This window comes from Heterodontus francisci, chromosome 19, assembly GCF_036365525.1.
Source record: "Heterodontus francisci isolate sHetFra1 chromosome 19, sHetFra1.hap1, whole genome shotgun sequence".
Taxonomy (NCBI): Eukaryota; Metazoa; Chordata; class Chondrichthyes; order Heterodontiformes; family Heterodontidae; genus Heterodontus; species Heterodontus francisci.
Window position 1 is genome coordinate 85025594 of NC_090389.1, and position 25167 is coordinate 85050760.

General features: G+C 45.3%; 1 protein-coding gene across 1 annotated transcript in view; it reads right to left on the minus strand.

The window, feature by feature from the left end:
* LOC137380263 (plexin-A1-like) overlaps nucleotides 1-25167 on the minus strand; it is a 484672-nt gene that overhangs the window by 266886 nt on the left and 192619 nt on the right. Inside the window, exons 4-5 of the mRNA XM_068052142.1 lie at nucleotides 11897-12037; nucleotides 3516-3616 (exon numbers count right to left, since the gene is read on the minus strand). Of these exons, the coding sequence (XP_067908243.1) occupies nucleotides 3516-3616; nucleotides 11897-12037 (242 nt within the window). The remainder of the gene's footprint in view (nucleotides 1-3515; nucleotides 3617-11896; nucleotides 12038-25167) is intronic.

Genomic DNA, 25167 nt, shown 5'->3' on the forward strand with positions numbered 1-25167 from the left:
GAGAGAGATAGAGAGAGAGAGAGATAGATAGAGAGAGAGAGAGAGATAGAGAGAGAGAGAGATAGAGATAGAGAGAGAGACGAGAATGCGGGGCCGGGAGTGGGGGGGTGGGTGTGGGGGTGGGAGAGGGAGCCGGGGGGGGGGGGAGAGGGGGCAGGGCAGAGTAAAATGGCAGACAACAACTACCTCAAGTTGGAAAACAGCTGCAGTATGTTTCTCTTGATGGGATGAGACCCCTTGCTTCCCAATTCAACCAAGCCCCAGAGACCAAAACAAAACAAATTGCCTCAACCCTTAATTGTGCATTAATCTCAACACAGCAACTCAATGCAATCTCCCACAGGCACTGTGCGAGCAATGTGCACAACAGACCCCAAACATACACATGTCTGTAAAATTTTGACTCTACAATTTAAATAAAAGGGGAAAAATAGGCTCGTTTTAGAGTTTGGTGAATATGAATTGAGCAAGGTAACAGGGTGATGGAAAAGGCGGAGAGCAGTCAAGAGACAGAGACACTGAACGAGGATGAATGTTGTTCGAGGACCTTGGGCAAACTCCCTACTCCTCTTCAAATGTCAAGAGATTTATGTCCACCTGAGCAAGCAGAAGGGGCCCCAGTGAAATATCTTTTAAAGATGGCACTCCAACAGTACTGCACTGAAGAAGAAAATGGAAAGAGAAAGAGAGAGAAAACTGAGGAAACAGGGAAGTTTATAATGACTCCCGAGAGAAAAGGATTTATTAATTAATTACTAAAAGTCATATTTTGCTCGGGTTAGCTGATGAAAGCGAGTTCAAGAATTGTCAAGCACACTTAACATCATTATACTTAGAGTTCCACTTTTCTTTCCTTTAGAAGCTGTCACTTTTGTTTGCTGCTTTGGAGTTTGGAAGATCTCACAATCCATGTGGATTAAGACAGAATGCCAACTCTACCATCTCCTCACTGCAGCATCTGTTTCCTAAATGAATCCAGTACCCTGGCACCTCATTCCAGCTGTTCATCATTCCTCAGTGTTAAGAAATTCTCCCTGCCACCTGTGCTAAACTTTACCACCCTGATCCCATGCTCTCTTGTGCTGCTTCTTGGGCATATCTGAAAAGGACTCTCTCAGTCTAAGTTTCTCTCTCTCTGTTCAGTATTTGACAATTAAGGAACCCTCCAAGCCATCACAGTGGGTTAGTTTACAAACCAGTTCCTCCAAACCCGGGATCTAACATTGGAGATCTTTCCCCCTCTATGCTTATCAGTAAACTTGGTTGACAATGAAGCCAATGGATTTGGCGAGCAATCCGGACTTATGCCAAGTTTTAAAATTCACTCTCCATCTCTTGTTGTAACAATGCCTCACATTCGATGTAACTGCTCGGAGTGTGCAGTCTTGCATTATACAGCAGAAAGCTTTCAAGCGTGTTTCTTTAAATGGCATGCGTCGGTGAGCCATCAAGGTCTTATCCCTTGTCACCGACAGTGAATGCCTGGGCCCCAAATGCTTTCATCCTGCTTGAGATCACGTCCAGTTTGAGTCAGGCTGATAAAGATGAACACGTTTCCTCGCAGTGCACACCCAGCGCACTAGGGTCGTGCACAGTGAGGGACAACGTGATTGGCTCAATCTGTTCCCACTTCCAGCTGATGATCAGCAGGGACACTGCATCACATGTTGCTGTCCTGCCTTGTGGGAACCTCTTCCACTGACCCCTCTCGCCAGATGGCTCTGGCGAGAGCAGTCAAGACACTGGATGTGTTGAAAGGAGCTGGCAAGATGCTGCAACGAGAAGACTTGTTCGGCTATAGACTCTTAAAAAATGAATCACGAATATTCAAAAATTACTGAAAGCAAATGAGGTTGGATTGTTCACTGATTTTATTGGCTCTAAAGCTCCTGGCGAGTAAACAGGATGATCTCCACTCTCGAAGATGTGGATTCTGAGGGACAACTCCATAAACAAGGACCCTGTCTTTGGCAGGGAGGAGGTCTGTGGTCAGGTCATGTTCAAGTGTATGCGCAGCAAGCTCCCACAAACTCCAATAAAATGAACTAATCAAGTTATCTATTCCTGGTCAGGCTGGGAGAACTCCCCCTGTTCTTCGCTGAACAGTTCCATTGAGATTTTTCTCCCTGAACTGCAAGATGGGGCCCTGGTTTAATATCACAGCCGACAGCACGACACCCTCGACAATGCGGAGCTCCCTCAGTGCTGCATTAGGTGTAGTGGAATGGGACTGAAATCCACAATCTTCTGACTCAGAGGCAAGCATGTTACGACTGAGCCAGAGCTGATAATGAGTGGCCAATCCTTTACCGCATGAAGATTAGGGACCCATCGAGAGGGGTCACAGAAAGCAGCTGACACCTGTGGAACTCTCGGGCGACGTGATGATTAGGAGCAGAGAAGGACAAGAGGAGTTACCTTTCAGGGTGAAAAAAAAATTGCACTTAATTCAATTTGCATTCCATTTTTTGGCACAATTTAATATAAAACGCAGAAAGTTGCAGACTGAGCATATCACAGTAATATATTGCAGAGTGGAGGAATACATCTGCAATTCTCCTGATTAAGCTCTTTTGCAATGAAAGAAGTGTCCATTAACACTTTGCATTTTATTTGGTCAGCAAAGAAAGACAAAAAAAAAGAGAAGATTAATGTCATTCCCATTTCTGAACAGCGCTGGAGATTTTCAACACGCAATCGACTGCAATAAATGTCAGTGGCATTTTTCAGATGAGATGTTAAACCGAAAGCCCCCACCTGCCCTCTCAGGGTAGATGTAAAAGATCCCACAACACTATCTGAAGAGCGGGGGAGCTCTGGCCAACATTTATTTCTCAATCCACATCAATACAATAGAAAACATTAATGCGCCATCATCGCATCACTGTTTGTGGGACCTTGCTGTGCACAAATTGGTTCCTGCGTTTCTCTAAATTAAAACAATAACCACACACTATTGGCTGTAAACATGACAGAAATGCAAGTCCTCTTCTTAGACTTGCTCATTACAATCCCACCCCTCGATCTTCGAGTGCTGCAGTCCTGTTCCAGATTTAGTTTGGTGAATATAAATTGAGGAGGCAACATTCTCTGCCCGTCATGTTTGGGCCTTACGAGATGAAGCCTGCCCCACATTCAGGACGGCTGCAACAGCCTGGCAGGACGCTTCCTACACTCCCCGCATCGATGTAATCTCATGGGAGAGGTCAAAACAATACCCTGACCCTAAGCCTAGAGCCCAGAGCTATGGGTGGGACAGGAGGCGTGGCCAACTGAAACATTCCTCTCCGGCCCTTTCAGGAGATTAAAGCCGGTACATTAACTGTTAAACCACTTACCTTTTGCAAGATGCGATCTCTGTCCCAACTCCCTTTGGCAGGCGCGCAGATAATCAGCACCTACTGCACCAGCCAGGAGAAAAGAACTGCCTAACATCCAGCCGATTCCTACTCTCGCATAGTTTATAAGCTGTGGCAGCATTAGTACCAACAAGTGACAAGGAGCAGTCTACTTACACATTATGCAGAACACACCAGCCGCAATGTGGATCACGGGAGCCCAGGCACACCTCGCAGCTCTCGTACTGCTCACAGCTCTCCACTGGAACCCGACTCACCTGCCCGAATAGGAAACACTGACCGTTAGCACAAACACTGACCCGTCACGAGGTCAAGGAGCACCACCATCGTCACCATCGTGGCGTCCAGCTGGACCTCAGGGCTGCACATTCAGCAGGGGTAGGATGCTTCACAATGCTCTTTTCCATGTAACCCTACAACCACCCACCCCACCTCCCTCCCACCCTCTCATTAAGTCTCCGTGTGGCGGCAGTGAAGCAAATGGCAAGTATAGTCACCATGGGTGTATTGAACATTGCAGTCAATACAGGAACTTGCTTACTGAGCTTCCACAGGAGAGGCTGTTCATGCAAAAACCAATTTAATAACCCACCAGGCCAGAAACATCTGGTTAAGACAATCCATGTGATCTTTAAGCTTAGTCCAAGGTACATATTAATGGGATTTTATCTATTTGTCCCCCTCCACACTCATCTGCTTCCTTTTCTGAAGGCAATGAATCCCTTTGAAATGCAATTCCCAGTGAGTGAGCTGGGCTACGCAAGCAGACTATCTTCCAGGGGGTAAAGACTATTCAACTGTGGAAGGAATTACACAGCCAAAACCTAATCTCTGCTGTCGCTGTACACACATTGAATACAAGACCACCACGGGAGACCTGATAGTGCATTTAGGTGCATTTTAAAAAAAATAATTCACAGTGTACAGACATGGCTGGAATTTATAACCCATCCCTAGATGCCATTGAGAAGGTTGGTGGTGGGCCGCCTTGAGCCACTGTACTCCATGTAGTGAAGGTGCTCCCACAATGCTATTAGGTAGGGAGTCCCAGAATTTTAACCCAGCGACAATGAAGGAAGGGCCAATATACGTCTACCTTGATATGGTGCGAGACTTAGAAGCAATGTTGTTCACACAAAAACAATGAGTGTTGGGGGGGGGGGGGTGGGGGTGGAGAGCTGGGGGAAAGTGGGATGCGGAAGTTAATGGATAGAAACTAGAAGCAGTCTCTCTGACCAATTCCTCTCCTCCCTCCCTGACCCACAAGAATATCATTTTAAAGTTACATACAAACATACGAATTAGGAGCAGGAGTAGGCCACTTGGCCCTTAGAGCCTGCTCCGCCATTCAATAAGATCATGGCTGATCTGATTGTAACCTCGGCTCCACATTCCTACCTACCCCCGATAACCTTTCACCCCCTTGCTGGTCAAGAATCTATCTACCTCCGCCTTAAAAATATTTATAGACTCTGCTTCCACCGCCTTTTGAGAGAGTGTTTCAAAGACTCAACCCTCAGAGAAAAAATTTCTCCTCATCTCTGTCTTAAATGGGTGACCCCTTATTTTTAAACAGTGACCCCTAGTTCTAGATTCTCCCACAAAAGGAAACATCCTGTCCACATCCACCCTGTCAAGACCCCTCAGGATCCTGTATGTTTCAATCAAGTCATCTCTTACTCTTCTAAAATCAAGCAGATACAAGCCTAGCCTGTCCAATTTTCTTCATAAGACAACCCACCCATTCCAGGTGTTAGTCTCGTAAACCTTCTCTTAACAGCTTCCAATGCATTTACATCCTTACTTAAATAAGGAGACCAGCAATGTACACTGTACTCCAGATGTGGTCTCACCAATGCCCTGCATAACCTCCCTACTTCTGTACTTAATTCCCCTTGCAATAAACAATAACATTCTATTAGTTTTCCTAATCACGTGCTGTACCTGCATACTAACCTTTTGCAATTCATGCACTAGGACACCCAGATCCCTCTGCATCTCAGAGCTCTGCAATCGCTCACCATTTAGATAATATGCTTCTTTTTTCTTCCTGCCAAAATGGACAATTTCACATTTTCCCACATAATACTCCATTTGCCAGATCTTTGCCCACTCACCTCAGTTATTTATATCCCTTGTAGCCCTCTTATGTTCTCTTCACAACTTACTTTACTACCTATATTAGTGTCATCAGCAAATTTAGCAACCATACCTTCCATCCCTTCATCCAAGTTATTTAAATAAGTTGTAAAAAGTTGAGGCCCCAGCACAGATCCCTATAGCACAGCACTCATTACATCTTGCCAACCAGAAAATAACCCATTTATGCCTACTCTTTCTTGTTAGCTAGCCAATCTTCTATCCATGCCAATATGTTACCCCCTACACCACGAGCTTTTATTTTCCACAATAACCTTTCATGTGGCACCTTATCAAATGCATTCTGGAAATCTACATACAATACATCCACCGGTTCCCCTTTATCCACAGCACATGTAACTCCCTCAAAGAACTCCAATAAATTGGTTAAACATGATTTCCCTTTCACAAAATCATGTTGACTCTGCCTGATTATCTTGAATCTTTCTAAGCGCCCTGCTATAACATATTTAATAATAGCTTCCAACATTTTCCCCAAGACAGATGTTAAGCTAACTGGCCTGTAGCTTACTGCTTTCTGTCTCCCTCCCTTTTTGAGTAAAGGAGTTACTCTGGCTATTTTCCAATCCAATGGAACCTTCCCCAATCTAGGAAATTTTGGAAAATTAAAACCAACGCATCAACTATCTCACTGGCCACTTCTTTTAGGACCCTAGAATGAAGTCCATCAGGACCCGGGGACTTGTCAGCCCCCAGCTCCAACAATTTGCTCAGTTCCATTGGTTCAGTCCAAGAGAAACCAACCAAGCCAATGACACTTTCTTTGGCATCAAGGTGATGGAGTCCTCTTGCTAAGACTGAACATCATCAACCAAACTTAGATCGTAAGGCCACCACGAGTCTTGGCAGCTGTGCAGGAAAAGAAAAACAAAATCACACCAAACCTAATGCACTTTCCAATGTTGCATGATTCTCTGAATTCAACACTTGAAGTCACTCCGCCATCTGTACCCTAATGTAACATAACTGATCAAGACAACTTGGAACTGCAGATCGTACAATCTTACTGCTGGACGGTTTCATAATTCAAGGGAATGAAGACTGAAGACCATGCACACGCACACACCCTATCCCCCACCCACCAGCGATCTCTGCCCCCTCCTAAATTCTGGGTCACAACAATGCATTCTCTCTCTCTCTCATCACCTGCAACACAGATTCAAAAGCCTGGACATCACTCAACTTTCCAAATCTGGGACCAGAATTCAACTCCAGCCCTGAGTCTCCCCTATCCAGTGGCTGAAGCCGGCCTACCTGAAGAGGACTAGGCTAGTTTCTGGGAGGCGTGGTCCCACTGCCCCTAATTGGCAACCTCACTCAAAGAGAGTCACTGGATGGGAAATGAGCGATAAAGCTTCATACTGGTGCAGAAAGGGATATTCTTAGGAGGGTCAAACCAAGGCATATAGAATCATTGAATGATTCCAGCACAGGAGACCACCATTCAACCCACTGTGCCTGCGCTGATCCTTCAATTAATCCCACTTGCCTGCTCTTCCAAAGGGCCTCCTTCTGTGCTGTAATGACATTCCCCAAAGCCCTTCATTTATCCAATTCCCTTTGGAATGTTAGTACTGAATCTGCTTCCACTGCCCTTTCAGGCAGTGTATTCCAGATCAAAGCAACCCACTGCATTAAACAAAAGATTCCTCATGTCACCTCTGGCTCTTTTGCCCATCACCCTCAATGTGTCTCCTCTGGTTAATGACCCTTCTGCCACAGTTTCTCCTTATTTATTCAATCAAAAATCTTCGTGATTTTGAATACCACTATCAAATCTTTCTCTGCCCCAAGGAGAACAATCCCAACTTCTCCAGTCTCTCCACATAACTGAACTCCAGTCCCTCATCTCTGTTAACACATGGCCGAGGCAGAACACTGGGTGCTTGACTCTCCACCAACCACTGCAATTCGAACCCGTGAATATTTAATTGATACAGAAATAGCATGTTTTCCATTCCTCAGAACTAACATCCCTCACCCTTGATGAGCATCAAAGTTCCCTTCAAAACAATCCCTTGTAATGGTGAATGCTGTAGTTGCATCCTGCTGTTCTATTATTCCCCAGTGCCCTGCAAGTGACTGGGTAACCTCAAAATGTAATCTCTGCAAGTCTGCCTTGTGTTTGAATGGCAATTATTGGCACAAGGAGGGTTGGTTGACTGCGACTTGAGCCAAACTATTGGCTAGCAGCATAAAACTGGCACTAACTCTGAACTATCAAGATGCCTCTCTGTACTCTTGCTCTACTACTGCATCGCAGTGGGCAACCAGATGCACAACTGGAGCCAAGCAGACACCAGCTGGGGACGGAAGAGAAAATGAAGTCTTTCTGCCCGCTTCAAAAGCCAACTGGCATTTGTGGCTATGATGGTCCAGATATTTACTCAAGATGGGCTGCTCACTCAGTGAAGGGATGGGAACAAAGCACTTTACTGATGTCCTATCTTTGCCCCTTGCCCATACGTGCAGCAACCGTGGGGTTTGTGGGGGGGGTGGGCCGGGGGTCAGGGTGGAAATCAACAGTGGTTCTATTCCTGATCGCTATGCAGTGACCTTTGCTGCAAGAGCACAAGTGTGGGCGTTTGGGCAAGGACAAGATCAGCCTAGGCTGTGATGCTGCAATAGTTGAACTTCCCATTGAGAGTAGCTGCAAGACCCACTCATAGAGGATGGCTATCGCTCGAGGTACTGAAGGTCGATTGGTGGAAACTGAATCTGAATAAGGGAGAGGAGAGGAGAGGAGAGGAGAGAAGAGGAGGAGAAAGAAAGTGTTTCTCGATCCCACGCTTCACAGTTCTGTTAAGAAATCATTTCCTGCAGTGGGTGTGGGACCACAGTATTATTACATGTAAGGCCCTTTTAAGAGGAGAAATAAATGCTTCATGGAGGAAAGAGACAGAATAAATGATTCTCTCAGATTAATTCAACATTAAAGTGAGTGAATAGGCCCTCAAATTTCAATTAAGAATCTCAAAAAACAATGAAGGAGAAACAATGGGATTACAAAACTCCCAATCAGACCCTGGCATTCCAACAAGGAGCAAATTTAATAAAATACTCCTTCCCTCAAATAGAATATGATAATTTAAAACAAAAAGATGTTTTAAATTTATTCTTTAAAACCAAATACATGATCGACAAATTGCATTGTGCACACCACCACTCAATTCTCAGTGGGGTACAGGAAGGAGGCAGGCTTGATGCTGCCTTTGTCTTGGGACCCCCGTCGAACAAGCTGAGCTGGTGGTGTACAAAAACCGGGCCGCCTGTTAACTCCCAATCCTACAGGAATCCCACTCTTCCATCTCTTGTATCCTCCCTGTCCCCAGCAGTGTGCTTAAAGAGGGAATGTGTGATGTTTGCCGATACAGCTGATGCCTTCCTCAACCGGTTGGGACCGCACGGTACGGCTTGTGAGCTATGATTTAATTGAGAAGGTGCTTTTCTCTCATGTTGAGCTTCTTCTAGTTTAATCGCGCCACATAATATTTCTTCTATCAGTGGTGACCAGAAAGGCGGCACTTGTTGGGCTAGAGTGCCCGCTGTGGGCACAGCCTGGGATCCAGTGCCTCTTTTGAGAAGTAATTTTTCGCTCAAATTTCCGCTCAAAGTCATTTGCAGATCACCAAACATAAATCTGCCACGAGCCAGCGCAATCCAACAGCATGTTAGAATGCAACACTTTCTTTAAAAAATATATCAAGGAATATTTTCTAAAGCAAAATTTAAGAGTGGTAGCAGGGGAACGGGGAGCAGTTTGATTACTACAACTGAAAATGGGTTTATCCAAAAAAATAAGAATTTTTAAATTGTAGTATCAATTGACTGCCTGTGAGGAACTTTATTTATATTACTGAAAATGACTTTTTAAAAAACTGTACAGAACCATTTTCTAGCTATATTGAGGCACAGTGCAAATTAAAATTTTAAAAACAAATTTTTAAAAATTCAAAAGCATTTAAAACACGCCTATTGATGTCCTGGTGCCCAAAAGAACCAGCTTCATTTTAAAAGCCTCCTCGAAAGCCCACAAATGGGCACAATTAGCGGAAACTCGTTTAGGAGGCAAGGCCAATTTTGAGGGCAGGGCCAGCTTAAACACAATGGCCATTAAACCAGCGTGAAAAGATTGCAGAAAGTTGACTTGCACTCAACGGAATTCGTGCTTGAAATCTTGCGATCCTTTGCACTGGTTTTGCCAGTTTCAGGCAAATTGAGCTGAAAAATACCAGCACAGCCAAGGGGAAACTCCAGCCACTGATTCTGGTCTGGAAACCCTGGGGCAATCCAACGTCCCCTTTATTGTTGCATGAAAACAGGCCCCTTTCCCCTTCCTCTCCCATCCCCCTCCCCCTCAGTGGCTCATTTGCCTGTCTCACTTGGCCAGAATATAGCATGTCAGCAACCAAGCCAGCTTGCTATCCCGCTGACTATCTCTGAGCTGCAGATACCTTCATCAATCAAGCTCTTAAATCAGGGCCACTTAAACAGGTAGCAGCTTCAACAGACAGATGTTCAGTGTCAAAGCGCCGGGAATAGTACTTGGGTTGGCAAGCAAACTATCTTACTCTTGATCCGCCTGCATGTAAGGGGAAAGGGAGGAAGATTTATTGAACCTGTAAAAAGAAATTTAACAAAACAAAATATCTTGGGCGCTAATCAAATGTTTTATTTTGATATAAAATCAGCAGCCAGACAGTTTAACATGCTAACAAAACGCTGCTGTTAGCTCACTGTGTGTAGTACTTTTAAGCAGTGGAGTGCCTGCAGAAGCTATACATCAGAATGTGAAGTGAGTTTGTTTCCAAGAAGGATGTTTTGTAATGTGTACTGGCTATGTTATTTCCTAGCAATCAAACTGCTTTTCAATAAACAACTTGTATTTATATAGCACCTCTAACAGAGTCAAGCAATGAACGAGGAACAATGGGATGACAGACTCTCAATCAGACCCCGTGTTTCACAGGATATTATTCAGACAATATTTAACACCGAGCCACGTAATGGGATATTAGGACAGGTGACCAAAAGCTTGGTCAAAGAGGTAAGTTTTAAGGAGTGTCTTAAAGGAGGAAAGACAGGTAGCGAGGGGGAGAGGTTTAATGGAGGGTGTTCCAGAGCTTGGGGCCCAGGCAGCTGATGACACGGCTGCCAATGGTGGAGTGATTAAAATCGGAGATGCTCAACAGGCCAGAATTACATGACTGCAGAGATCTGAGAGAGCTGTGGGGCTAAAGGAGATTGTAGAGGTAGTGAGAGTTGAGGTCATGGAGGGATTTGAAAGCAAAGATAAGGATTTTAAAATTGAGGTGTTGCTTAACTAGGAGTCAATGTAAGTCAGCGAGCACAGGGGGTGATGGATGAACTGCACATGGTGCAGTTTGGACACAAGCGGCAGAGTTTTGGATGACCTTAAGTTTATGGAGGTTATTCAAACAAGTCTCCAAACATGCCACAGGCAGACGAAGGAAGGCAGATATAACCGACTTCAAACATAGAGGTTAGTAACTCAATCCCACAACCTATTATTCTCTAAAGACACCATGTGAGCCCCTTGATTAGATTCCTGCTGTAACTTCCTCCCAGTGTTTATATATAAACTGCCTCGATTAGACTCCAGCCTGTAACTCTCTCCTGCATATCTGTTATTCTATATATAAACCACCCGAACATCTTGATTTAGACTCCAGCCTGTAACTCTCTCCCAGGTATCCGTTATTCTATATGTAAACCACCTGAACCCCTTGATTAGATTCTAGTCTGTAACTCACCCCCGGATATTTGTTACTCTATATATAAACCACCCAAACCCCTCGATCAGATTCCAGTCTATAACTCACTCCGAGGAATCTTTTGTTCTCAAGATTGCCATCTCAGACTGAAAATTCAGCGAGTGCCTTGTCGTCAGCTGTTGTTTCTCCCAGCGCAACAACAGAATGTCAGCATTCATTCAGAGTTTTGATTTAACCTGATCCCAGCTTAGAAACACAGCATCCAGGAGCAAAGTGTATGTATCTACCCCGGGCTACACTAGATCAATTGGAGAGGTCCTGGGCACCTCCAAATCCCCAAGACTGAGGGAAGATTCAGCACTGCCATCTGCAGCCTCTCCTGTATTCAACACTTCGACAACAATCTTGCGAGAGCTTTATTTGGAATTGGTGCCCCCCTGCAGCCCGAGTTCATGAGGGGAAAGTCTAGATTCCCAGCTTTCTGACCACAATTCAGCAAACCCACAGCTCCAAAATGCACGTGGCTGTGATATTCCCTCCATGGTCTAAGAGCCCGATGAAGCTTCAGCAGATCCTGCGGCAATGGAGACCAGCCAAGCGAAACCCACTAAGAACAGTTCTAACAAAAGTGGTTTTAGTTACCCGCTTGTCGCTCATGGCGTAGATGTACTGGTAATCGGGACTGAACACCAAGTCACGGAGTATAGGGCTTCCCTCAGTGACAGTCACGTTTTCATACAGCATTGGCCCTCCTGAGCCAGGAGTGATGGAATCAACTAGAATCTGCAAAACAATGGAACAGTCATTAGCTTAGCATGAAGAAGTTATAAGGCTTTCCACAGTAAGGAACATTCTCACATAGCAATGTCTCCCCTCCCTCTCCCACTAAACATAGAGTCATAGACATATTTGACGACCGGGACTTAATGCTACTGCAAAGGTTGCGCCACACTTAGGGAAAGTTTGAAAGCTCGAAGTTCGAGTCAGAGGTGATGCAGTGAGTTCTGACTTGAAGACAAGAAAGGGCAAATGAGGATAAGACTAACTGAAGCCTAAATGATTCCAACAAAATTAAAACAAGAGGAATACATACTGAGGATGGATTGAAAGGGAATCATCCATCTCTACAGTATCCCGCTAGTTTCTATTGAGTTAAATAATCTACTTATAATCATTAAATAAACTTTTCAATCATTATGACTAGGTTGAATGTGACATGTTTTAAGACTAATGGGAAGAGGAGTTGGGCATTTATTCATTAGACTGCCAGTCTACCACAGAATACTTAGATTCAATTTTTCAATTGAACTGACGTTATTACACTGGGTTGCAATTGGCAGTAATTTAATCCCCGATAATCTCAAATATAATCAAGCAGCACACAATATCCCTGCATTGACAGCCAATCTCAGCAATCTCCAGCTCCGTCACTACTGTTGGCAGGAAAGTTTCAGAGCCAGCTGTTGCATTGCAATGGGCAACATAGTCTGTTGGAGTGTCAACGGACGAGTTACCCACTAAGGCAGTCACTTTGCACATAACGAGTTAGGGGAGTTGTACATCTCATTACTTCACCAGACAACCTATGTGGACACATTTGACAGCAGTGGTCACTGATCTCATAGTTTCCAAGTTTAAATCAGATGCAGAAATAATCCAGTACCAGACGAAAGATTAAATTGAGGGTCCCGCCTGAACCCTCGGGTGGATGTAAAAGATCCCATGGCCAAATTAGAGCAAGGGAGTTCTCCCACTGTCCTGGTCAAAAGTGATCCCTCAACCAACATCATAAAATAAAACTGATTATCTAGACCTGGCTGCTCCAATTCCTACATTAAAACAGTGACTGTACCTCAAAAGTGCTTCATTGGCTGTAAAGCACTTTGGGACATTCAGCGTTTGTAAAAGGCGCTGTAGAAATTTATATTGCGCGAGTCCCATACTTCTGCTCCTGGTTCACAACCTCCGTGTCCCACCCAATTGCTGATAACACTAACGTAAACAAAATTCACTGAGGCCACTGGCCAGAAGGTCCCGCCCATAAAAAAAACGGTAGCAATGGAGTGACAGTTTGGTTAATGTGAGAGAAGCTCCAATTCCTCACCTCAAATTGCTCCTGCCTCCCCCACCAGTGGCTTTTTGGCCAACCTCAGAGGGCAGTTACACATAGGCCCAGACCAGGTTAAAGTTTCTTTCCCTAAAGGGCCTTAGTGAATCACTTGGGTTTTTACCACAATCCAACAGCTTTAGGGTCAGTTTTCTTTTTAATATATATAAAACAATTCTAACTCTCAAACTCCGATGTCTGGATTTGAAATTTCATTCTCTGGATTATAAATCCAATACTCTAGATTAACAGCCCAGTAACATAACCACTACACAACTCTACCTTGTGGTGGATCTTCATTCACAAAAACAGATTTATTAATATCTTGTGACATTGTTTTCTCTCTCTTCCTGCGTGTAAGCTAAACATGAACCAGCCCCTCACTAAAAGCGTTCTCGAATTCTCCTCCACTGTGACAACACTTTTTATTCGGACTCCCAAAAGACACTGGAGAAACTCTTCAGTTGATGCACAATTTTAATCTTGAAGTGTAAATATATGCAACTTGCTCAACAATTGGAAGTGATTAATTAAATATCACCTTCTGCTTTCCTGGGAATCCAACACCATCTTGCCTCCCATTATTTTCGGATCTTCAGGAAAACATACACAATTCTTCAATTGCAAGCAAAGCATCCCAAGCCACCTCAAGCACTCAAGTTAAACAGAGTGGGGAGGTGAAGACTTTGAATTTTTTTTCAAATGAATCTCCATACAACCCTCGTTAGAGATGCAAAGACCTGCAGCATGTCTGAAAATTTCTGACATTTTCACAAAGTACCAATGAGCAAAACCAATTGGCCCATCTATCTCGTCCTTCCATAGAAAGCTGCAGGTCCTCCATCGCGGCATTCAACTTGTGAAAGATTCCCATGTTTTTACTTTTGCTGCACCATGCCAGGTATGGATCACTCCTCGGGAAGCGCTTTCGGACATTAGTTCTGAGTTTTACCAGTTCGTTTCTCTGTCCACTTGTCCTGCGGTCTATGGTTGACTTAGAACAGTGCCCAGGCCTGACCTCTTCAATTTACCTCGACTGGGCTTGCTCACTGTGGCCTCCTTCCAAGGCAGAGGATTACAAATTCTGCTAACCATCCCTCTTAGCTTAGTTCTCAACCTTGCCATCCTTCTTTAAACAACGTCCAGGTTTTAGACATTTCCCTTGTGCCTTGTATTCAAGGTGTAGCTAGACAAAGGACACTATCCAGCTTCCTCATGGCAGCTTTGGACTTTTGATATTTCTAAAGTCGGTTTCATGACCTCAACACATCGCAAAACTCTGTACAGCCAATCAAGTACTTCTGAAGTGTAGTCATTGTTGTAACATGGGGAAAGCAGCAGCCAATTTGCTCGCAGCAAGCTCCCACAAAAAGCAATAAGATGAGCAGCCACAAATGCTGTTTTTAGATATGTCGGCCGAGGGATTAATATTGGCCAGGACACCAAGAGGAACTCACCGCTCTTCTTGCCACAGGATCTTTTACATCCACCTAAAGGAGCCGACTGGACTCATTTTAAGCTTCAAACAAAAGATGGCACTTCCCTCAGTGCAGGGTTGCAGTGTCAGCCTAGAGTTTATGCTGAATCTCTGGAGTGGGACTTGACTCCAGGACTCTGACTCAGAGGCGAGAATGTTACCCCACTGAGCCAAGGCTGACACATCTAATTTACCCATGTTTATGCAGAACTTTCTCAAGAGGTTAAGTGAGTGCGTTAGGGTCCTTGACAGCCAGTCTCTTACTAATAAGTCAGCATTGCAGCAGCTGTCACCTCCAACACATCTCCCTCCACAAACACACTCACCCAATTAATTCAGTCCGTTCCAATTGTGCACTGACTGAAAGTTGCATTGTTCTTGGTCACTGGAAGCAGTGAACTTATTAAACACAACTTGCTCGCTCCAGGATGAGGACGAGGCAAACTTACCTCCCACTTGCCACCTACCCTCGGTACCACTGAGAGGGAGTGTTCCCTACACCCACAGCAAGACTGGCCTGCCCTCAATCCTAGACCTAATGGTTCTTCCTTGCACCTCAGACCAAGGAGCAGGAGATTGGCAAATCTCTGCTTTTACCATTTGCTCATTCTTACCAGCTATTTTCGAGTTTTTAAATCCACTTATACACATAGTCATTTACCTGATGGTTTACACATTGATGGTGGCCTACTCGCCAGTCTACCCTACTGATAGACAGATTTGTGAACTACAAGAGTGTCAGTGGTTATGGGGAACAGGCAGAAAATTGGAGCCAAGGCCAAGATCAGATCAGCCATGATTGTACCGAGTGGCCTACTCCTGCTCTTGTTTCTTATGTTCTTAGGATCGGGAATAAGTGGGGACAAAGGGTTGGGAGACCCAATGATAGTGTGGAGAGTTAGCACAAGTACGATCAATGCTTGAGAGCTCAGCCTGACACACCCATCGGGCCTTTTATTTATTTACACTGGGTAAAAAGGTTACAAAAAAAAAAATGCTGGTTCAACGGCAACAGAGAGCTACAAAGAACTGAGTCACCACCACTGTTGCAGGTGTGCCTTTCAATCAGCTTGCCAAAAATCACTGACACAATAGGACAAAGAGAAGCAAGGGGCTCCAGAGGGGTCAGGAAGACCTTTGCGAATCCCAGGCCTCTCTCGGGTCCCACAATCCAAATGATGGGAAACAACCACTGTTCCTACCAGTCAACTCAGCCCAGTGCTAGCAGCATTTTCTCGAGCTGTATGCAAATGCACTCTTAAAGGTTTGCTGTAAAGCTGCCCTCAGGCCAAGTCAGCTACGTATCCTCATCATAAGAAGCACTTGATTTTTTTTTTTAAAAAGACAACCATTCCACAAGGTTATCCCCTCCTATCCTGTTTTCTCACCACAAGTGTCGACTCTCACTGGGGTGGGTTGCCACGGGCACCGAGAGCCCTCCTGCGCAAGTGGCCATTCCTCAGATGAGTACTTGGAGAGTGAATGCTAGCAGGCTTTTTGAACGTGGTAGGCATCACAGACAAGCATACTCTGGTCTGTGCCGTGGTGTCTGTATCTCCAGCAGGATTTGTGCTGTCGCTGAGGGGGTCACGGGTGGGTATCAAACAACTTCAATGCTCCTTTGGGGAAGGGAAGTGTGATTTCCCCATTTGCTAATGGGTAACTCTTTGCTGGAGAGTTCATGCCTGCAGACACCAGGCAAGAACAGGATCAGGATCACTGTCCTCCCACCACCTCCTCACCATCATCAACATTCATCCTCTAGAATCACACGAGGGACGGCGACTTCAGAGATGTGCCGGAAAGCCATTCAACATACTTAATGAAAAGATCGAGTTGCGTACAGCACAGAAACAGGCCATTTGGCCCAACTGGTCTGTGCCAATGTTTATGCCCCACACGAGTCTCCTCCCAGCCTTCATCATCTCATCTTATCAACATATCCTATTCCTTTCCCCCTCAGGTATTGTTCCAACTTCCTCTTAAATGCATCTACGTTATTTGTCTCAACCACTCCGTGTGTTAGCGAGTTCCACATTCTCACCACTATCTAGGTAGAAAAGTGTCTTCTGAATTCCTTACTGGATTTCTTGGTATCTTATTGTAAATTTATGGCCTCACGTTTTGGACCCGCCCACAAATGGAAACATCGGTGTCTCGACTTCAACAAATGATTCCAAGCTACCCTTCTTGCTTTCATCTTCTTGAGTCTGCCAACTTTCTGCATGAAGTCTTGGCTGCTTGCTTATGTCTGTCTGTTTTTATCACCCTGTGTTCACAGCCAGCAGGGCATACCTGCCCAACACGAGGGGGAAGAGAGAGAGGAAAAATAAAGTAAGAGAATGGGAGGAATCAACAAAGGCCTGGGATTTGCGTCAAGGCTAAGAAGCACAGTCGTAGATCATCTCTGATACATGCCCGCAGGCCGGGACTGACAGCTGCAGTGAGTTGCAGGACGTGGGCCAATCGGACATGTGGGCATGGGCACTAAGGAAGGGGGTAAGGGCTTTGTTCATTATATAAATCAGTTTATGAAGAGCTCTGCAGGTTGAGCAGTACTTGTTTCCTCTGCAACAGGTAAAGCTAGAAAATAATCTTTTCTCATTTGGAGTAGGAAGCTGAGCTCTTGGTTTGGGGCCATCATAAACTGTATCATTTTCATAAGAATACAAACACGAGACTTTTAAAGAGAGAATACAGTGTTCTGTAACTTCAGCAGCAGCGTACTTGCTATGTGCAGCTGGCACAGTGCAGCCGTGCATAACCTCTCCTGTTGCTTTCAGGCCACAGTCTAATTCCTGTAAACAGGCACATCCTGACTTTAGTTACCAGTTACTGCTTTTGCTGCTTAAGCAAGGTTGCAAATGTTAGTAAGTTTCCAGCTAAGAGTCAGAAGAGGCCAAGAGTAATCTGGCAGAACCACTTCCTCAATACTCTTCTCCAACAGCTGCCCAGGGAAGGAGTCAGAGAGGAGGAGGCCAGGAGCGAGAGAAGGGAGGTGGGGGCAAGAGGAGGGGGGGGAGGCAGGGACGAGGAGGTCGGGGTGCAGACGGAAGCGGGGAGAAGGGTGGGGAGCAGGAGAAAGGAGGGGAGAGAGGGGGTAGGGCCAAGACAGATGAGAGAGGGGAGAGGAAAAAGAGGGAGATAGAGGGAGGACGAATGCAGCTTTGCCCCACTTTATGAAATTACAGAGTGAAATATCGCTCTAGAACTGTGTGACTCCGATTTGCACACTCACTTACTGACCCACAACGTGTTGATGACAGAGAGGATAGCACTATGAGCGTGGAGTGTGCAAAATACCAGTACACAGCGGGTTGAGGGGGATGGGGAATCCCTCCCTATTACCAGCCGGATGGTAATAAATTCAGCAGTCTTTTCTGTCCTCTGGACATAACATGCAGTATTACTTTCAACTCTTATCTGAGGAGATTGATTAGCTAGCTGTGTCTGCCAGCATCACCTCCAGCAGGTTCGCGTACAGCCATACTTCAAAGCTGTTGACTTATCTATGAGGACCAGACACCAACACATCTGCCAATTAACTCTTTGTATCTTCAAGCAGTCAGCGGAGAAAAATATTTTAAGTGTCTACAACGACCAATTAAAAAAGCCAAATTGCTGCAGTAACCATGACGATGGATTAAGCTGAGCTTTAGTTGTTCCCCTAAGCAAATACCTCAAACAGATAAAGAGCTTGCATTCATATAGTACCTTTCATGACCTCAGCACATCCTAAAGCACCTTGACAACCAATGAAGCACATTTGAAGTGTAGTCACTGTTGTAATGTAGGAAACACTGCAGCCAATTTGCGCACAGCAAGCTCCCACAAACAGCAATGTGATCATGACCAGTTAATCAGTTTTTGTAATGTTAATTGAGGGATAAATAATGGCCAGGCCACTGGGGGGAACTCCCATATACTTCTTCGAAATAGTAGCCGCGAGATCTTTTACATCCACCCAAGACAGCAGACGGGGCCTCGTTTTAACATCTCATCCGTAAGACGGCACCTCTGACACTTCAGCACTCGCTCAGTACTGCACTGGGATTTTCAACCGAGATTGTGGGCTGTACGAATTAAACGAATTTGACGGCTACAAGAGGAGAAGAATGGAGCAAACGATTTCCAGGGTAACCTCACATATGCAGACACCACAGCATTAAGCATTGCAGAGTTCAATCAGTAATATATTCCCTGCTCCTCACTCTCCCCGATCAGCGATAGTCACACAATCGCTCGTAAAGCTAACATCCATTTTATCTGGGTGATTTCTAATTTTCTGTGCAAGGGTTTAGAAGACAGCTATTTGGGAGTCAACTGAAAATGTAATTTTGGTCGGGAGAATGGAAACTGTGGCCCAGCCCTCTACTCGTGTGAAGCACTGTCCATCTTCCAACTCTCGCATCCTCCACCTCCTGCTTCTCGTCTCCTAAGAACAGCCCATGGAGGAAGACCACAAGTCATCTGGAGGTGAAAAGACACACTGAGGGCACGAGACGCACTTGATTCCTCGCCTTACCAAGCATGCAGCTGTCTCAACGACCCAGCCGTAACCCCATCGCTAAGGAATGCCTTTGAATGTCAGCTGCAGCTCGATATGCTTCATCTCCATGTGCTCTTTGGACAAACAGCCGAGTCCCTGTGTCTTCTCCAATTGTGTATGATTCAGTTTCTTTCCACTCCCCCTCCTCCCACCTCAGAGATTCCTTCCTCAACTAAGCCTTCAGGCAGTTGTTTGAACAGATAGCTCCAACGTCGGAAGAGACTGAAAACAACTGCTCAATTATGCAGGACGCAGCAATGGTCAAGAGTGCAGTTTTGGGATTTGATAATTAAAACACACCGCACCGAAAATTGGTAGGCCATGCATTTTGCGACAGGATTTTCACCCGCCCACAAACATATAAAGTTTCCAATGTCTGGAAAGTGCACCCAGCATCTATATGGGTGGGTGACACTCAAAATAGGCTATAGCCCAACATCCTGCGATGGAGAGCTACCCCAGTGGCTCAGGGTGGGGGGGGGGGGGGGGGGGGGGGAAGCAAGCATCTGAGGAATACAGAGCAGAAACATTCCCAATTTGATCTTCCCTCTGAGTTGACTTGACCAGAGAGATCAAGGTGCAGCCACAGGGACGCTACTAAGCTTGTTCCCCAGGATATAGTGCAGGGCAACGCAAAGACATGGGGTGGCAGTGGATCATTCGCATCATATATTTTGGCTACTTGCAACAAAATAAACGTGGTCAAGTGAGTCTTCTGTTTTTAACATCTGTCAATGTTCAAGGAAAGGAAGAACTGGTACAAATAGGATGAATTACTTCACAAGTGCAGTCACTGTTATGTGGGCCAATGTGGCAGCTGATCTGCACACAGCAAGATCCCACAAAGAGCATTTTTTTTTTATTCGTTCATGAGAGGTGGGCATCGCTGGCTAGGCCAGAATTTATTGCCCATCTCTAATTGCCCTTGAGAAGGTGGTGGTGAAATAAGTCGTCGGGTAATCTGTTTATGGCGGTGCTGATTGAAACATGAATGCTGGCCAGGACGTTGGGAAGAACTGCCCTGTCCTTCGAATATTGCCGTAGAATCTTTGACATCTACCATAGCTGGCAGAGGTGGCCTCGTCTAAAAGACAGCGCCTCTGGCAGTGCAGCACTGCCCTCAATACTGCACCAGAGTGTCAGCCTGGATTTTGTGCTCAAGTCTCTGGAGTGGGAATTGAACCCACGACCTGCTGACCCAAGAGGCAAGAGTGCGATTACGAAGTTGGTATGCAACACTTCACCAGAGGTGGCAGTAGAGGGCTGATAACAAAAAGGGAAATCTTACATTTCCCCGCCCCCAGCCACCCAAACCGAGGGGTCATCCACACCCCGCCAATGAGTAAAACACCTTTTGGTGATTGGTTGGAACAAGCTCCATGTACTGAGAGTCTAACAACCCCTAGAACACAGCTATCCACCCAGCACAACATGGGAGAAGGCCATTCGGTCCATCATGCCTGTGCAGACTCTTTGAAAGAGCTAACCAAATTGGTCCCGGTCCCCAGCTCTTCTCCACAATCCTGCAAATTTTTCTATTTCAAATATTCATCAAATTCCCTTTTGAAAGTTAACAACCGTCTTCAGCCAGAAGTGCCGAGTTGATGATCCACCTCAGCCTCCTCCTGAGGTCCCCACCATCACAAATGCCAGTCTTCAGCCAATTCAATTCACTCCGCGTGATATCAAGAAATGGCTGAAGGTACTGGATACTGCAAAGGATTGAAGATTTGTGCTCCAGAACTGGCCGCTCCCCTAGCCAAGCTGTTCTCGTACATCTACCCGACAACATGGAAAATTGCCCAGGTATGTCTTGTACACAAAAAGCAGGACAAATGCATTCCAGCCAATTACCGTCCCATCAGTCTACTCTTGATCATCAGCAAAGTGATGGAAGGTGTCATCGACAGTGCTATCAAGCTGCACTCACATAGCAATAACCTGCTCAGTGATGCTCAGTTTGGGTTCCACCAGAGGCACTCAGCTCCTGACCTTATTACAGCTTTGGTCCAAACATGGACAAAAGAGATGAATTCCAGAGGTGAGGCGAGAGTGACTGCCCTTGACATCAAAGCAGCATTTGACCAAATGTGGCATCAAGGAGCCAGAGCAAAATTGAAGTCAATGGGAAGCGGGGAAAAGCTGTCAACTGATTGGAGTCATACCTAGCAGAAAGGAAGTTGGTTGTGGTTGTTGGAGGCCAGTCATCTAAGCCCCTGGACATCGCTGCAGGCGTTCCTCAGGGTAGTGTCCTGAGCCCAACCATCTTCAGCTGCTTCATCAATGACCTTCACAAAATCATTAAGGTCAGAAATGGGGATGTTCGCTGATGATTGCAGTGTTCGGTACCATTCACAACTCCTGAGATACTGAAGCACTCCGTGCCCACATGCAGCAAGACCTAATCAACAGTCAAGCAAGGGCCGATAAGTGGCAAGAAACATTTGCCAGGCAATGACCATCTCTAACAAGACAGAATCTAACCATCTCCCCATGAAATTCAACGACATTATCATCGCTGAATCCGCCCATCAACATCCTGGAGGTCACCACAGATCAAAAACTTAACTGGACCAGCCATATAAATACTGTGGCTACAAGAGCAGGTCAGAGGCTGGGTTTTCTGTGGTGAGTAACTCACCTCCTGACTCTTCAAAGCCTATCCACCATCTACAAGGTACAAGTCAGGAGTGTGATGGAATATTCTCCATTTGCCTGGATGAGTGCAGCTTTAACACTCAAGCAGTTTGACACCATCCTGATCAAAACAGTCCGCTTGATTGGCACCCCATCCACCACCTTAAATATTCACTCCCTCCACCACCAGCGCACAGTGGCAGCAGTGTGCACCATCCACAAGATGCACTGCAGCAACTCGCCAAGGCTCCCTCGACAGCACCTTCCAAACCCGCGATCTCTACCACCTAGAAGGACAAGGGCAGAGGATGCATGGGAACACCACCACCTGCAAGTTCCCCTCCAAGCCTCACGCCATCCTGACTTGGAACTATATCTGAGTTCCTTCACCGTCGCTGGGTCAAAATCCTGGAACTCCCTCCCTACACCAGATGGACTGCAGCAGTTCAATAAGGTACCTCACCACCACCTTGTCAAGGGCAATTGGGTATGGACAATAAATGTTGGCCTTGCCAGCGATACTCACATCCCTCCAAAGACTTTTTAAAATTGAATCTTTCACCACCTTTTCAGGCGGTTAGGGTGGGGCATTGTTAAAGTATCACTCACCTCCCCTAAAGCCCATAAGCAATGAACACGATTGTCCTTCTAGTTTCAGACCCTCAAGATACTAAACAATGAATGGAAATTCGTTCCATTTAACAGTGTGCAGTTTTAACCAGAGCAGTTTTAGTTCTGTGTTTCAGTTTCATATGTTTTCATTTGACACTTTGCCAAGTGAAGGATAATGGAGCTATAATTGTATCCAATTAAAAGAAAGTTATAACTAGCATTTTCTAGCAAATTTAATTTCAGCTCCTCCGACAGAGCAAGTCAGTAAATGCACTGCTTTGTTTGTGAGGAACTGGGCCTGCAAAACAACTTGTGCGCGTGGGCCGGGAGGGGAAGACACCAGAACTAGAGGCCTTCAACTTAAGATGGTCACTAATAAATCCAATAGAGTATTCAGAAGAAACTTCTTTATCCAGAGAGTGGCAAGATTGTGGAACTCACTACTACAAGGAATCGTTGAGGCGAAAAGCATAGTTGCACTTAAGGGAAAGCTGGATAAATATATGAGGAGACTGGCCAGGGGAGCATGAGTATAGTCGAGAGGCCACAGGGGAGGGAGATCAGATCAAGGCAGGATTGAGACCACTTGTGATGACTCCCACAGTCAAATAGCTAACTGACACTTCTTCAATATGTAAATTGTCAGAAAATTGACAAACTCTTTAAGCAGATTCAAAAGGCTAAGACAACTCAAGAGTGGCTACTTGGGCAAGAGACCAGAAGTAGCAGCACTCATTGAACTGCAGGCCAGCAAAAGCCCCTACCCCACCTCCCCAGCCTTCACCCAGCACCCTCCACCACCACAGTAAAGATTTCAGCTGATCCCTACTTCCAAACGATGCACTGCACAGCAGGCAACACCAAGCTCATGAGGTCATAAAAATAAAAAACTTCGATAGAACCACTAAACCCACTATATTAAAATTTAATTTGCTTCTTCATTCCTGATTGCCCTGTAATTAACCTTTATACCAAGGGCACTGCAAGCAGAATTTTAATAAAATGTTGACATAATTATCAAGAGTAGACAAAGTTTTTTTTAATAAAACTAATTAGTTTAATATAAAATTGATTGAGAAGAGCCAAGTGGACAGTGGGGCCTCAGCCTACTAGGCTGCTTTGGAGCCTGGGAGATTTATTTGAGTGAACGAGGGGAGGGTTTAGGGGTTGTTTGCTGCAGCTGGTAAACTAAGGCCAGGCCAGTATCTTTTTTGTACAGCCTGATGCATTTTAAATTCACAGGAGAATAATTTACAGATGTTCTTTCCACTGGCCGTCCCTCGATTCTCAGGATTTATCAGCATGCAGACAGCCTCCCTGGAGTATTGCAACACAGTGTTTTTTTTTTGCTCCACTTATCTCCAATTGGCGACTTTCACCATCTGCTGCTAATTTTTTTTATACATTAAAATATATACATGTGGCCTTGTATCAGTTTCTACCTTCTACAAGAAAATTAGTATGATGGAATAGCATTGAGGCTTGTAAATCCCTGTATTCCCAAATAGCTTTGTTCATTGTAAACAATAGTGCTCAAAGCTGACAAAGAAATATCATTAAGGAGTTGTAACACCAGGATATTCTTCAACCTATTTCGTTCCCTCATCCTCACATCTTCTGTTGCCTATTTTATTTGCTTGAACTCTCATCATTGATGTTCCCACTGTTGTTCAATTTCCTCCTGAGCTTCACGCAATTCAACTAGGGTCGCCAATAGGGTTACCGACTCTGGCTGGATGCATATCCTGAAGATTTCATCACAAGACCACCTGCCTTCATCTCCCCACTCCCACCCACCCAATAAAACAGCCATTTAATCCCATTCTGCCGGATGAGATGTTAAATATATTCTTAGAAATCAACAGATTTTTGGACACTAAGGGAAATGAAGGATATGGAGAAAGGGTGGGGAAAGTGGAGATGATGTAGAAGTTCAGACATGATCTTATTGGATGGCAGAGCAGGCTCAAGGTGCCGTATTGCCCACTCCTGCCCCTCTCTGCTGTTTGTAGTATATATAAATGATTTGGAGGAAAATGTAGCTGGTCTGATTAGTAAGTTTGCGGACGAAACAAAGGTTGGTGGAGTTGCGGATAGTGATGAGGATTGTCAGAGGATACAGCAGGATATAGATCAGTTGGAGACTTGGGCGGAGAAATGGCAGATGGAGTTTAATCCAGACAAATGGGAGGTAATGCATTTTGAAAGGTCTAATACAGGTGGGAAGTATACAGTAAATGGCAGAACCCTTAAGAGTATTGACAGGCAGAGAGATCTGGGCGTACAGGTCCACAGGTCACTGAAAGTGGCAACGCAGGTGAATAAGGTAGTCAAGAAGGCATACGGCATGCTTGCCTTCATCGGTCGGGGGATACAGTATAAAAATTGGCAAGTCATGCTGCAGCTGTACAGAACCTTAGTTAGGCCACACTTGGAATATTGCATACAATTCTGGTCGCCACACTACCAGAAGGATGTGGAGGCTTTGGAGAGGGTACAGAAGAGGTTTACCAGGATGTTGCCTGGTCTGG